At 48.7% G+C, this 14,469-nt stretch overlaps 7 protein-coding genes across 7 annotated transcripts; 4 read left to right on the top strand and 3 right to left on the bottom strand.

Moving 5' to 3' along the window:
• Nucleotides 1-329: 329 nt before the first annotated feature.
• On the top strand, nt 330-2,721 carry N7520_011734 (glycoside hydrolase family 55 protein; the record flags this gene model as incomplete). The annotated part of the gene is made up of 3 exons (XM_057145667.1): nt 330-412; nt 466-2,296; nt 2,347-2,721. 3 exons carry the CDS (start codon nt 330-332, stop codon nt 2,719-2,721), a joined length of 2,289 nt encoding a protein of 762 aa, XP_056991421.1.
• A 51-nt stretch (nt 2,722-2,772) lies between these two features.
• On the bottom strand, nt 2,773-4,816 carry N7520_011733 (transcription factor domain-containing protein; the record flags this gene model as incomplete). The annotated part of the gene is made up of 2 exons (XM_057145666.1): nt 2,773-3,265; nt 3,318-4,816. 2 exons carry the CDS (start codon nt 4,814-4,816, stop codon nt 2,773-2,775), a joined length of 1,992 nt encoding a protein of 663 aa, XP_056991420.1.
• Nucleotides 4,817-5,087: 271 nt separating this feature from the next.
• N7520_011732 (tartrate dehydrogenase) lies at nt 5,088-6,222 on the bottom strand (the record flags this gene model as incomplete). Its single annotated transcript, XM_057145665.1, has 2 exons — nt 5,088-5,920; nt 5,982-6,222. The coding sequence occupies 2 exons, from the start codon at nt 6,220-6,222 to the stop codon at nt 5,088-5,090; spliced, it is 1,074 nt and encodes a 357-aa protein (XP_056991419.1).
• A 307-nt stretch (nt 6,223-6,529) lies between these two features.
• N7520_011731 (Zn(II)2Cys6 transcription factor domain-containing protein) lies at nt 6,530-7,441 on the top strand (the record flags this gene model as incomplete). The annotated part of the gene is made up of 4 exons (XM_057145664.1): nt 6,530-6,601; nt 6,655-6,668; nt 6,720-6,782; nt 6,835-7,441. 4 exons carry the CDS (start codon nt 6,530-6,532, stop codon nt 7,439-7,441), a joined length of 756 nt encoding a protein of 251 aa, XP_056991418.1.
• A 294-nt stretch (nt 7,442-7,735) lies between these two features.
• N7520_011730 (FAD-dependent oxidoreductase) lies at nt 7,736-9,002 on the top strand (the record flags this gene model as incomplete). The annotated part of the gene is made up of 4 exons (XM_057145663.1): nt 7,736-7,759; nt 7,807-8,094; nt 8,170-8,717; nt 8,774-9,002. 4 exons carry the CDS (start codon nt 7,736-7,738, stop codon nt 9,000-9,002), a joined length of 1,089 nt encoding a protein of 362 aa, XP_056991417.1.
• A 578-nt stretch (nt 9,003-9,580) lies between these two features.
• N7520_011729 (3-oxoacid CoA-transferase) lies at nt 9,581-11,288 on the bottom strand (the record flags this gene model as incomplete). The annotated part of the gene is made up of 4 exons (XM_057145662.1): nt 9,581-9,771; nt 9,830-10,699; nt 10,758-10,952; nt 11,018-11,288. 4 exons carry the CDS (start codon nt 11,286-11,288, stop codon nt 9,581-9,583), a joined length of 1,527 nt encoding a protein of 508 aa, XP_056991416.1.
• A 998-nt stretch (nt 11,289-12,286) lies between these two features.
• N7520_011728 (FAD-binding oxidoreductase) lies at nt 12,287-14,418 on the top strand (the record flags this gene model as incomplete). The annotated part of the gene is made up of 7 exons (XM_057145661.1): nt 12,287-12,540; nt 12,595-12,605; nt 12,661-12,816; nt 12,923-13,259; nt 13,318-13,402; nt 13,454-13,492; nt 13,540-14,418. The coding sequence occupies 7 exons, from the start codon at nt 12,287-12,289 to the stop codon at nt 14,416-14,418; spliced, it is 1,761 nt and encodes a 586-aa protein (XP_056991415.1).
• Nucleotides 14,419-14,469: the final 51 nt, after the last annotated feature.

The following is a 14,469-nucleotide window of genomic DNA, read 5'->3' as shown; positions in this document are numbered from 1 at the left end:
CATTCTCCACCTGATTTTGACTGTGATAAATCAGGGAAAGCAACTTCCAAATGGGGGATATTGCTGGGCACTTTGATGCAGGCTTGACTCTTCGTCTCAGCCCCCACCTGTAGATCTCCCTCAGATACCCTGAGACTAACTAAAATGGGAGATTGCCCAGATCTTGCTGACCGGGAAATCGATCACGAGCAACGTGCACATGAGGCTTTGCGCTGCATAAATATGTCGATAACTCATCCTCCGGCTTCTGTTTCTGACTTCTATTTGCTATTCTTCTCGGTTTCTTGTACATTTTTGTTTCTTGAACATAGCTTGCATACTCTGAGATTATGCGGAATCTTGATTCGTGGGCCGCTCTGATGAGCATATTAGCCACAGCCTCAGCAGTAGCAGTGCTTTCCTCTTCAGAGAGGTGAGTTATCTCTGACATTACTAACTAGACAATGTGCTGACGTTTTCAATCAGAGCTGAGAGGCGAGACACCTGCACTGGGCCAGTTGCGTCCTCCCCCCAAACATACTGGCTTCTGGAGCAAGACCATACCGGCAACGCCCGCGGCTATGCCCCTGAAGTATCGAATGCAAACTACCCAGTTTGGCGTAATGTGCAGGATTACTCAGCTGTCGCAGATGGCTCTGGAGACCAGACCAGCGCCATTCAGAATGCCATTGATGACGATGGATCAGGCGGTAGTCGACAAGGTCAGGGTGTGACCAAGTACCCGGCTGAGGTCTTTCTTCCTGGAGGAACATACCAGCTGGGTAGTACTTTGGACTTGCGTGTCGGAACCATCATTACGGGAGATCCACTCAACCCGCCTGTGTTGAAGGCATCCTCGAACTTCAATGGAGACACTGTGGTTAATGGATACGATAGTGGGAATGGTGCTCCTGAAACGAGCTTCTTGACTCTTCTCCGCAATGTAGTGATTGATACCACGGCTCTGAGTGCTGATACGACGATCACCGCGCTGCAGTGGGGTGTTGCACAGGGATCTGGGTTGACTAATGTCAAAATCAACATGCCGTCCAGCTCGACTGGACATACTGGTATCGATATCAATGCAGGATCCACTATTGCGGTGACCGACGTCCAGATTACAGGTGGTAAGATTGGAATCAATAATTCCAATCAGCAGGTCAACTTCAAGAATATCTACTTCAAGTATTGCACCACTGGGTTTTATGCATCCGGGGGCCACACTGCGCTTCTCCAGGGTGCTACGTTCGATACCGTTGGCCTAGGCATCGATATGACCAGCAACGGACTCGGAAGTATGGTACTACTGGATTCTAAGTCGACCAATTCAGGCACTGTCGTCAAATTCTACGACTCCTCTAACGATAGCGGAAACCGTAACAGCCAGCTGCTCATCCAGAATCTGGTACACGACACATCTAATTCTATCGTAGTCGACAGCAATAACAATGTGAAACTTGCGGCTACCGATACCGTTGATACTTGGGTCTGGGGAAACGTCACTCCGGGCCAGTACGAAACTGGCACAGCCTTCACAACGTCTCGTCCTGATATGCTCCTATCTGGTGGCAAGTACTTCACGCGCAGCCAACCTACTTACGCCGAGTACGCCTCTGATCAGATCGTCAATGTCAAAGACGTAAGTGGCTACCCTGTCAAGGGCGACGGCTCAACCAACGACGTCGACTCGCTGAATGCTATCTTAGCGGATAATGCTGCCAACTGCAAAATCACATACTTCCCATATGGTGTGTACCACGTTGAAGATACGCTGAAAATCCCCATCGGCTCGCGAATTATGGGAGAAGCCTGGGCCGTGATTTCCGGAGCTGGAGATAATTTCAACGATGCCTCAAACCCCAAAGCTGTTGTGCAGGTTGGACAGAACGGCGATGAAGGTACTATAGAGATCCAAAACATCCGATTCAGCGTCGCTGAGGTCTTACCCGGTGCAATCATCGTCGAGGTCAATGCCGCAGGCACAAACCCCGGTGACGTGGGACTATGGAATACCCTAGTGACAGTCGGCGGAACAGCAGAGACGAGTATCAAGAACGACTGCGACCAGCAAGATACCTCGAAGTGCATGGCAGCGTTTTTGATGATGCACTTGACCACCTCATCATCTGCGTATATCGAAAACTTCTGGGCTTGGACCGCAGACCACAATCTAGATGGTGGATCCTCCTACACCGTCATCTCGACCGGACGCGGAGTCCTCGTCGAAGCCACAAAAGGCACCTGGTTAACCGGCACCGGATCCAGCATAATTGGCTCTACAATTACAATTTCCACTCCGCCCAGAACGTCTACGCGGGTATGTTACAATCAGAGACTCCATACATGCAAGGCAATGGAGCGACACAGACTGTGCCTGCACCCTGGACTGCGGAGTCGGCATATGGTGACCCGGACTTCTCGTGGTGCGCTGGTGATGATCAGAAGTGTCGTTCTTCGCTCGCTACAAATGTTGATGCTGGGAAAGATGTGCTTCTTTACAATAGTGCTGCGTGGGCTTTCTTCAATGGAGAGTGGACTGGTGATTATAGTACCCAGTGTGATGGGTCATGTCAGACGAACATGATGCGTGTGGCTAATAGCCCCGAGAATCTTGTTTGGTACTCCGTTAGCACGCGGAAGACGGATACTATGATTTTTGACGATGAGTCCAATCCAACGGAGTATAATCATCCGGGTGGATGGGAGGCTGTTGTACAGGCCTATAGACAGTTTTCGTCTTAGAGGATAGTAAGAGTGGGCAGAGGATATAGTATTTTCCAGTACATAGAGGTTCTAGAAACTTGGATATTGTTGACCGATCAGGTCGAATAGGGAATCGAAGTCCGCTCCATCTAGCAGATCAACCATGTTCAAGTCAAAGCTAGATCCTCCAGCCAGGTATCCAGCATCCTCGCTTTGGAATCCTATATCCTCGGCGAGGATGGAATCGCTACCCGGTTCATTGTATCTGGAAGGCATTGGGTTGATCTCGGGCCTTGGCTCGGGAATGATGCCTGCATATCCTACCTCTGTGCGATGACCATCATTGGAAGATATTTCGTCTTGTTGGAATCCCTTTCGTTCCCGACTATCAATGGAATCAATAGAGCCTGGGTTTCTGTCTGGCGTCATCACGGTATATGCATGAGGATTCGATATGTTTTGTTGATTATTGTCCATCTTTTTTATTTTTTTAGACAGTAAAGACAACGCACGGTGACATTGTCCAGCTGTTTCCCACTGACTGGACATGCGACGAAGGAATTCTGAGCAGTTATCGATTTCACTTAAGAGTTAGTATAGGCCTGACACAGCCTAGGGTAATAATTGGAACTCACTGTACACCTTTTGTTAGAACATATTGCTTTAACTGACAAGCAAAGGCGAGAACCAAGCCTGACATCCATGCAGCAGACAAAAAGCCAGGCCAGAATAAAGCTTGCCGACTATCCGATTGAGTTTTCAACGCAGCAAGAATGCTTCGCGCGGCTCCAATGCATATTTGTAATCCTGAACAAAACTCTGCGGTCGACGGATCCAAAGATAAAGATGGGCGGTGGATGATTAATATCAAGTGCTGATATAGAACAGTGAAAAAAGGACCAAAATCAAAGGGGTTATCATTCCCCATTTCTTTTCTGTGGCCGGACTCCTTTCCTTGTAACTCCAGAGGTAAGCTATTCCACCATTTATGGACATCAGTCACCAAAAACAGAACCGAGCTGCGGCGAACAGAGCGAACCAAAATAGATTTGTGGAATAGTTCCAGTGCGCGGCCGGTAAGTGTGCCGGAATCAACATAACTGGCTATGACATTTTCTTTCTTTCGGTGATCTGCTGTTTGATCTTGACTCTCCGCAACACAAGGTGATTGAGAAACGTCCGGATGCATACTTAAATTGCGGATAAGACGCGGGGAATGCATTTCAGGCGCCGCTGGCAAACATACATCAATATCTGAGTCTTGAATACCAAGTGGCAAGCCGAGGGCCTGGCTCAGATACCGATCAATTGCATACGCGCACCAGAAAATACGCTTCCTAAGTTGTCGGTCATGCGAGGAAAGCTGGCTGTATCGAAATGGACAGCGATGTAAACCTGCATGGAGCATTGAGCGCAGGACACACCCTCCAAAAGTGGATGCCAGTCGCAGAGACATGGTAGCAACAAGATAAACCTGGACTGCTAGCAATGCCTGCAAGGAGACGAGGTCATGTCGAGATGCCAATGTCGAGAGGAGAGGTGTCATGCTGCCGGGCGACTTGATTTTAGATGCAGTCGAGATTTGTAGATCAGGATGCAAGAGACTCCCTAAGTTGAATACGCATTGCAGAATAACTGTCCAGCAGGTAGTTCTGTGCGCCGAAGTAGAGTCTTCAACCCGTTGATTGGGCGTGGGACTATCAGTGTACAACTTCTCCATAGCCTGCAGGAAGGTAGGACCATGAAGGAACGGAAAAAGCGGGTGCCACACTTTAAAGTACGACATCATAAACTCCTTTGCCTGCTCTGGAGGGGGTGCAGTACCCAAGTAGGCGAGAGCTGGATCATAATTCCACGGAGAAGGTTCGCCTCCTGACGAGGATTGTTCATCTCTGGACTCTGTACGTAGACGCTTGTGCGGTGGCGAATCATGCGCTCCGACAAGGGTGTCTTCTGCAGTGGGAAAATCGGTCTCTCGGGACCCAGATTCTTCAAGTCCATTTGAAAATGCTCGTTTGACCGTGTTGATGAAGTAGACTCCACTGGAGCTGCCTACGAATTGGCTGTCCTCATTAGAGTGAGCGGTCAAGGACCCAATCTCCGATGTCCCGGGTGCATAATCAGGACGCTCCATCCTGTGCTGGACATCACGATATCAGATAAGCATCTGCATGAACGACTGAGGTATAGATTTTGCAGAGAATGGGGTAACTTGGTTGGTGAGTAAAAAGCTGACTAAGCAACATTTGGCCGATACCGGCATTGTACAGTTAGCGATGGAGTCGTTGAAAAAGTAACAAAATAAAAGAAAATACTGAAGTCTTTAGAAAATGATGAAAATCAAGACTCTATGAGTCATTTATCAATGAACAGCTAGTGGCATGAAAATCCCTAAGGAGTTTATATCAAGTCTTAAGTTTCTCAATCTCAGCGCAAACTGCATCGACCACTCCTTGGGTACCGGAGGTACCACCCAAATCAGGCGTCAGAATACCAGCAGCGCAAACATTCTCAACACATTGCATCAATTTAGCCGATGCATCCTTCTCCCCTAGCCAAGTAAGCATCTCTGCCGCTGACCAGAATGTCCCAACAGGATTGGCAACTCCCTTTCCAATAATATCAAAAGCACTCCCGTGAACCGGCTCAAACAGAGACGGATTCTTACGAGTCGGATCCAGGTTGCTGGATGGTGCGATTCCAATAGATCCAGCCAAGGCAGCAGCAAGATCTGAAAGAATATCCATGTGCAAATTAGTGCCGACAATCGTATCGAGAGAATCCGGCTTCGAGACCATCCGCACTGTCATGGCATCCACGAGCATCTTGTCCCAAGTCACGTCGGGGAATTCCTTCGCAACGGACGCCGCAACTTCATCCCAGAGAACCATTCCATTGCGCATGGAGTTACTCTTTGTCACAACAGTCAAATACTTTCGAGGCCGCGACTGAGCAGTTTCGAAGGCAAATCGAATGATGCGTTCGATTCCCACTCGGGTGAATATGGCTACCTCCGTAGCAGCTTCCCATGGTTGACCAAAATGGGAACGTCCTCCATGGCCCGAATATTCGCCCTCCGAGTTCTCGCGTACCAGCATCCAGTCGATTCCTTTGGTTGCAGTATTGAGAGGACATTTCGTTCCTGGGAATGTTCGCACGGGTCGAACATTGGCGTAAAGTTGGAGAGGACCTCGAATGGCAAGTAATAGGCCCCATAGAGAAATGTGATCCGGTACGTCTAAGAAATATTAGTGATCCGCACTTTGATCATGGGTGTCTTTGTTTAGTATCTTCCGTACCTGGATCTCCTACTGCGCCGAAGAGCCCAGCATCATATTTTCGCAGAGTGTCCAAGGCATCAGTTGAGAGATATCGTCCATGCTCTTTATAATAGTTGGTACCCCACGGAATGTGAGTGAAGTTGATCTGAAAAGTTCCGAGTGTCTTTGCCAGCTTCTCAACCACTTGAATCGTTGCACTGACAACTTCGGGACCGATGCCGTCACCGGGAATGGATGCGATTTGGTAAGAGGAAGTCATCTTGGGATATGAAGAGGGATGAGTTTAGAAATGATTCAAAAGCCCGGGCAAACGAGTACTTTAAATAAAACATTGCGCAGTGATTCATGCATGTAGATGGAGCTTTCCCCGGTCGGCAGAACTTTAAGGCGATTCGATTCTCCGGATTGAACAAGAGAGCTTCATCTCATCTCAATCACTTCAATTCATCCACTCTTCTTTCTGGCCTTGAATTGGGAACCAACGATTGACACAGCCTCACATTTCCTACTGGGAACACATACCATTCTGATTTTTTCCTTCCTTCGACCACTCTTTCTTACACAAAATGTCCAATCCTCGGAAAGGACCCTCAAGAGCCGCAACTGCGTGTGCTGCTTGCCGATCGAGGAAACAGAAGGTAAGTTGTATTTCACTTTTAAGGAATTAGCAAGATGCTAACTCGCAATCTAGTGCAGTGGCGAAAAGTAAGGAGTGGAAAGAAGCTCTCCCATATTATCTCTAACTTCATTGGATAGACCGGTCTGTGGGCAGTGTCTGGAGTACAACAGGCCATGCAAATGGCCAGAACATTTGAAACGGTGAGAGAAGAATTTCAAGACTATCACGCTGTTTTGCTAATGTGCGACCAAGAGGTCCCGCAAAGGGTTACGTTGAAGCTTTGGAGCACCGTCTTCAGGTTACTGAGAGCGTCCTTTTCAAATTGCTGTCTGACATTCCAGATAGTCAATTAAAGGCATTATTTCCCGAGAACGCAGGCTCTAGAAGGGATCGTGCAACGTCATACGTACCTCTGGCAAGAATAGAGAAGAAGGGCATTGACCATTGGAGTCTGCATCCCTTGGATACAGCAAAGAACATTCGGAATTGGCAACTGAACTGCACAGGCTATGAAAACGACGATTCTAGCAATTTGACTCCTAGTGAAGTTAATGATTCGCCTATTGACCCACAGCCGACTCAGGGGACAGAAAAAAACGTCGAGAACACCAAGGATCCGGCTATTCATGGACACGAAATTTCCTTTACCGGAAAACACCAATCGCATCAGTTCCCAGATCAACCTCAAGATACAAACTCTCAGAATGTTCCCTGGGAAGCACCTGCTGACCGAGAAGAGGCATCGTTCGAAAGGATCTCTACAAACAGTGCGCCTGTCCACGGGGAGAGTCCCTTACAAACAAGCACCTTCTGGGACGGTGCGCCATCAGTCAACTTTCAGCAGCAGTTTCTTTGGTGATTTTTCAATATAACCTAAAAGAAAAGAAGGAGAAGGACACGAATCATGCAGGGTCTCGGGATTTCTCCCCGCTTTTCTCCCCAGTGCCCCCACTCTGCCCTTCCCCCGCGATCCAACCAGTGACGGAACAACTTAAGGTGATAAACTTGGCATTTTTATTGCAATGAAAGGCAATTCTAGAATGGTCCCACGGCGGGGGTGGGCTGCTCGACCCCTCTATATCCCTGTTGGAATTCTTAAGATCAATTGCATCAGGCACAATAGTCCAACCCCTTCACTCAACAACCTCAAAGAATGGAACTCATGGCGATCAAGAAGGTATCGTATACTTATCCACTTAAATGGCTGTAGCTAACTCATTATAGGTGATCATAGTCGGAGCTGGGCCATCAGGCCTAATCCTCGGCCTCTTGCTTGCGAAACAAGGAATTCAAGTTGAATTGTTTGATGCTGGTTCGAAAGTTGTCGACCAGCCTCGAGCAGCTAATTACGCCAGTCAAGCAGTATACGAACTAGGACGAGCTGGAGTTCTCGAAGACGCCAAGGCACGAGGATTTCAGCCAGCTGGATTTGCATGGCGGCAGTTCGATGGTACTTTTATCGCAGGCATGACCCACGCCGTATTGCCCGACGATTATCCGACTAAGATGGTCGTACTTCCACTCGATCAGTTGGGAGAGTTGCTATACGAACATATTCAGCGGGAACCCACGGCGCAGGTCAAATAGTCTCATCGAATTGTGCGCATTGGTCAGAATGAGGAACAAGCATGGCTCGACGTTGAGACCCCAACTGGTCTTCAGAAGCTCGAGGCAGATTATGTTATTGGATGTGATGGAGCCAGCAGTACTGTGCGACGAGAGCTGTTTGGATCTGAATACCCGGGAGAAACCCTGAATGCGCAGATCATCGCAACTAACGTGAGATCCCTTTTACTTCTTGCCGCGAATTCGACACTGATTACGAGTGCACAGGTCTATCACAACTTTTGGGACAGCAATTTTGTCGTCCACCCAGACTACTGGTATATGGCAGTCCGGGTCACAAAGGATGGTCTCTGGCGCGTCACATACGGTGATAAGCCCGGACTTAGTAGAGAGAAATACATTGCTCGCCAACCCCAGCTCTATGAGAAACTTTTACCTGGCAACCCCAAGCCGGACCAATATCAACTTACCAACATTAGTCCGTACAAACTGCAACAACGATGCGCGCCAAGTTTCCGTGTCGGAAGGGTCCTTCTTGCAGCAGATGCTGAGCATCTTTGTAACGCATTGTGAGTAGTACACTAGTCAGATTAGATCGTGTGCCTCCATACTAAGTCAGCTCTAGTGGTGGACTTGGTCTTACAGGCGGCATTGCCGATGTTGGCAGTCTTTTTGATTCACTAATGGGTATTCATAAGGGTCTCGCAGATGAAACCATCCTCGATAGATACAGTGAGATTCGGAAACGCATCTGGGCCGAGATTATTGATCCCATGTCCCGTGCGAATTTCAAACGGCTATATGATCAGGACCCAACCAAGGCCCGGAAGAATTCTTCCGGTTGTGTGTTATAGGGGAGACAGATGAGGGGATTGCGAACGGTATCATTTTGGTTAGTCTAATCTGTCTTGAAATTTCAGACTGAATGCTAAATTGATCTACAGGGATTGGATATTCTTCGCCATGATATGACACAGCATTACTCGAAACAAGAATCGAAAGATTGATTAAAATAGAGACTGAGTGGCTTGTTGCACATATCTAGACACCGATAATCGAATTAAACAGATAAAGCGGACCATCCCGAGTCCCAGTTCCATGCATGAATCCACCATTCTATCGCGAACTTGTCGTGGGGAGCCCCACTGATTGATCTGCAGGTGGGTTTGACCCCACATAAACTCAAGCCAGAGGCGTACAGCACGGACTTGTAGGGCGTTATGGAGCATTGCTGCCCTCAATTATGTGTGGCGCGCGGGTCTAGTGCCTGGTCAGACAGGGTTCATTTTGATTATATATACGGTGTAGAAATAATTGTAGAAATAAAACTCAATTTTCAATCTACAACTTCATGTTGGAGTATTGACATTCGCAAAATAAAACAAGACACCGGTTCCAGACCCAATTCTATGGTATATATTCAAATGCAAATTTACAGCTGCATGGGCTTCAGGTCAGGGGAGACCTTGAAGGGAGCAGAGGTCTTGCTGGTGATCTCCTCAACAGTGACACCCTCGGCGTGCTCGATCAGAGTCAGGCCCTCGGTGGGGTGGCAGTCGAAGACAGCGAGTTCAGTGATGATGGTGGAAACGCAGCGGGGGCCGGTGAGGGGGAAGGTGCAGTCTAGGAATCGGATTGTTAGTGAGGTTTATACCACGGGATATTGAAAAATAAAACTTACCAGCAAGAATCTTGGGGTTGCCCTTCTTGTCAGTGTGCTCCATGGTGACAACGACCTTGGTCTTCTCGGGGTTGGCGACCAAGTCCATGGCACCACCAATACCCTTGACCTTTCCGGGAAGCATGAAGTTGGCAAGATCACCGTACTGGCTGACCTGGAGGGCACCAAGCATGGTGAGGTCGATCTTACCAGCGCGGATCATACCGAAGGACTCGTGGGAGCCGAAGAGGGAAGCACCGGGGTCAAGAGTGACGGTCTCCTTGCCGGGGTTGATCAGATCAGGGTCCTCCTGGCCGGGAGTGGGGTAGGGACCGAGACCAAGGATACCGTTCTCAGCCTGCAGAATGACCTCGACACCCTCGGGGACGAAGGCAGGAGCCAGGAGAGGAACACCAATACCGAGGTTAACGTACATGCCGTCCTTGAGTTCCTTGGCAGCACGCTTGACGATACGCTCACGGCGGGCCATGGCATCACCGTTACCACCAGCAAGAATCTCGCTGGGGTCCTTGGCGTAAGTGATCTTGTCGAATTGCTTCTCCTCGGTGCTCTGGATGACAGCATCGACGTAGATACCCTGAAGGTGGACATCCTCGGGGGAGATCTCACCAACCTCAACAATGTGGTCAGCCTCAACGATGGTGACCTTGGCGTTCTTGGCCATGGCCTCGTTGAAGTTGTTCATAGACTTGCGGAATTGGCAGTTACCAAGACGATCGGCCTTGTGGACCTTAACCAGAGCGTAGTCACCGTAGATAGATTCTTCCAGAAGGAATTCCTTGCCGTTGAAAACACGAGTCTCCTTAGGCTTGGACATTTCAGCAACAGAGCCATCCTTGTTGTACCGAACGGGGAGTTCACCAGTTTGCACTATTTGAACCAAGTCAGCCTATTTTCAGCGGAACCGGACAATTGATATGAGACTTACCGATAGTGCCGAAAGCAGCGGGAGTGTAAAAAGCAGGGATACCAGCCGCAGCAGCGGCGCACTTTTCAGCGATAGTACCCTGAGGAGTGAGCTCCAGGGACAGTTCGCCACCGAGGTACATCTTTTCGAACAATTTGTTTTCACCAATGAACGAAGCGATCATCTTGCTGATCTGCTTCGACTCGAGCAATTGACCTACAGGAACATAGTGCAGTTAGCCCTCTGCTCGCCGACTCAATTACGGACACAATTGCACTTACCAAGACCAACACCAGGCATACCAGCGTTGTTCGAGACAACGGTCAGGTCCTTAACCTCGGGGCGATCCCGAACGGCGTTGATGAGAGTGAGAGGAACACCAGAGAAACCGAATCCACCGACCAGGACGGTCGATGAACCCTTCATGTCCTTAACGGCTTCATTGGCGGAGGCGCACAACTTGTTGATGCCACAAACGGGGGTGGACGCAGAGAAGTTCCGCCGCCAGATGGGGCGGAACGCCGACATCACAGGGGCAAGAGGCCGCGACATGATGTCTCGACTACCTTGAAATGTCTGGGGAGAAGGTCTTCTGATCCAACAGGAGAAGAGAAGAAGAAGAAACGGACCATCGCGAAGCTATCTACCCCAGTGCCCCCAACCCGCAATATTTTTCGGCTAGACACTGATCCAGAGAAGCCGAAAAAACGCTTACCCGGGCATCTCCGGGGTGGCCACCGCCTTGTTTCCCCACATATCGGAGTACTTCGCTGCGTTGGCCCCTAAGCCCTTTGCCGCCATCGGAAGCCGACCCCACAACACTACCGGATCTTAGTCAGAATGTACCAGATTCATCTTTGCGGAGTGTGAAATGCGGGAGTTTTTAAGATAATGTGGATGTGGAAACGAGTGACTTCTACTGGGTCTTTACTATATAAAAAAAAAACTAGAAGAACAACTCATTGCTGTGTATAATTAATTACTGGGGTGCAATCTAGCATTACAAAGAAGTATTAGGAATGTGAAATTACGGTGTATTTCGGAGTAATATAACATGTATTTTACACCCGGGATTCGCCTTCGGCAGCAAAATGCAATTATCGGGAAGTCGCTCACTTTGAGTAACGGCAATGCTCCATTCCTGGTCTTTCCGACTTCCGTCGGCAACCAAATCCCCATGATGGGACCCCGGAGTACGGAGCATTATTTTAGGATTTTTAACTTTTTCATCAGATTTCAACATCGTCATTTCGTCCCTTAGTCTGGAAGATCGGTGGTCCCCTCACTTCCCCGCTTGGCTTGCATTGGTGTCAACTACAAATCTAGTACCTCCTCACGTGATGAAGAAATGTGGGATCCCTCCGCTTTCTTGCTGCTCATATGCGTGCAGCTGATATACCTCAATCATTTTGACTAGTAGCAGGACAAGTGTTCGATGCCGGAAGTTCCCCGCACTTCATATTACAAAAGAGGGGTATAGACATTTGCATAGACGTAGACCTATAAATTATCAAATCACTCCTAACTTGGGAGTGCTGAGTATATTCAAAATGACCAAGCAGGACATCCCCCCACCTCCCCTCCTCTCTGAGAAACACAACGGAATTCCAGAAAGGCTGCTTGAACAGGCCCATAAGGCGAAAAGCAGTATTTTTGAGATAGCTACAAAGCCCCAAAGCAATCGGACACAGATAGCATTGCCTCAAGGTGTCAGTGAGGCAGCGTTTCACCGGGCAATTGAAAGCCTCCGAGACCAAGTTGGCCAAGCCAATGTTGAACTAGTAAAAAAGCTAGCGGATGGGTGGTATGTATTAACCTAGGGTCAAATCCAGGCAAATCCAACTAATACATTTCTCAGGTATATTGAAAGTAAGCGCAAATACAACGCGCAATAATGTTCGGTCTAGTACTAAGCAACCAATAGATCCAAATACGCACGATGGAATGCACGTGGTGGCAGAAGATGACCTCGTTGCTTCTGCTGCAGTCTACCCTAGCACCACAGAGGTAGTACAGATAATTGTCAGATGGGCCAACGAGTATCGAATCCCCATTTCACCAATCTCCATCGGTCGAAACTGTATGTCTCAAGAATCTTGCCAACACTGTCAAGGACAATACTAACGACAAACTTTAAGATGGCTACGGCGAAGCCGCCCCTTGAATTCGCGGCGCCGTCGTGATAGACCTCGGAAGACGAATGAACCGCATCCTCGACATAAACCCTGATGACTACACATGTCTCGTGGAGCCGGGTGTCACATACTTCGCATTGTATGAAGAGATCCAAGCTCGAGGCTATAAGCATCTTTGGATTGATGTCCCCGATATTGGAGGTGGGTCGGTACTGGGAAATGCTGTTGATCGTGGTGTTGGGTATACGCCGTATGGAAATCATTGGAGTATGCATTCTGGTATGGAAGTGGTTCTTCCGACAGGTGAGGTGATCAGGACTGGTATGGGTGCTTTGCCGGGAAACAATAGCTGGCAACTGTTCGCCCCTGGGTTTGGACCAACTCCCGAGTAAGTCTTCTTTCTGGGCGAGATTCGATGCGTGCTGATATTGGACATCTGGATGAAGTGGGCTATTTTCCCAGTCGAATTTGGGTATTGTGACGAAGATGGGACTTGGCTTAATGCCGAATCCTGGAGGCCATGAAGCTTATGTATGTTTCCACTTTTGATGTTCTTGAGTCGAAAGCTTACTTGATTTCTAGCTCTATACATTCCCCAAGGAGGAAGACCTCGCTCAGCTGGTAAGTCAATCCTCATTCTCGCACGGTACATGAATTAACGAACATAGATTGAAATCATTCGCCCCCTGCGTATCGCAATGATCCTCGAAAACGTTGCTCAGCTTCGCCACGTCAGTATGCAGGTTGCTCTCAAAGGCAAACCCCGAAGCCAATATTACAACGGCAAGGGTTGTGTCCCCGATAAAATCATTCACGATATCGCCAACAGGCTTTCCCACGGCGACTGCGCATGGCTGTATTACGGAATGTCATATGGCCCACCGGAAATCCGCAAGTACAAACTCGACATCATCGAAAAGGAATTCATGAAGATCCCCGGCGCTCGACGAATCGATCCATCGACTCTGTCTTCCGATGACTATTTCTGGGTCCGTGACCGTTTTGCCTCTGGGGTTCCAGAAATCGAAGAGCTTCGATGGGTAAACTGGCATCCGAATGGTGGACATGTGGCGTTCAGCCCCGTCTCGCCTGTCCGAGGTGAAGATGCAACGGCACTATGGGATATCGCACGCAAGCGACGTGAAGAGTTTGACTTGGACTTATTCCCTACTTTCGTTGTGGGGTTGCGTGAGATGCATCTTATTGTTGAGAGTGTTTTCAATCGCGATGATCCAGTTATGCGAAATAATGCACGTGCGAGTGTTCGACCTATGGTTGATGATGCGGCGAAGAGGGGATATGGTGAGTACCGTACGCACTTGACCTTCATGGATCAAATTGCGGGAACCTATAATTGGAATGATGGAGCTCTTATGAAGTTCAATGAGAAGATTAAAGACTGCTTGGATCCGAATGGAATTATGGCTCCTGGGAAATCTGGTGTTTGGCCAGCTCGTTATCGTGGACGAGGCTGGGAGATGAGTGCGAAGGATGAAGCCTCTGAAGGCGATGGCGTGAACCCTAGTGTGGGCTCTGTGAAAATTTGAATAGTATGATTTTAATTTTTAAAAGGAACGCCAATATGTGATGCATGAAGC

This window comes from Penicillium odoratum (genome assembly GCF_028828045.1).
Source record: "Penicillium odoratum strain IBT 22623 chromosome Unknown utg000008l_segment0_segment0, whole genome shotgun sequence".
In the NCBI taxonomy this organism is placed as follows: Eukaryota; Fungi; Ascomycota; class Eurotiomycetes; order Eurotiales; family Aspergillaceae; genus Penicillium; species Penicillium odoratum.
The sequence above is the reverse complement of the archived record's forward strand: the minus strand, read 5'-3'. Positions and strand labels throughout refer to the sequence as shown.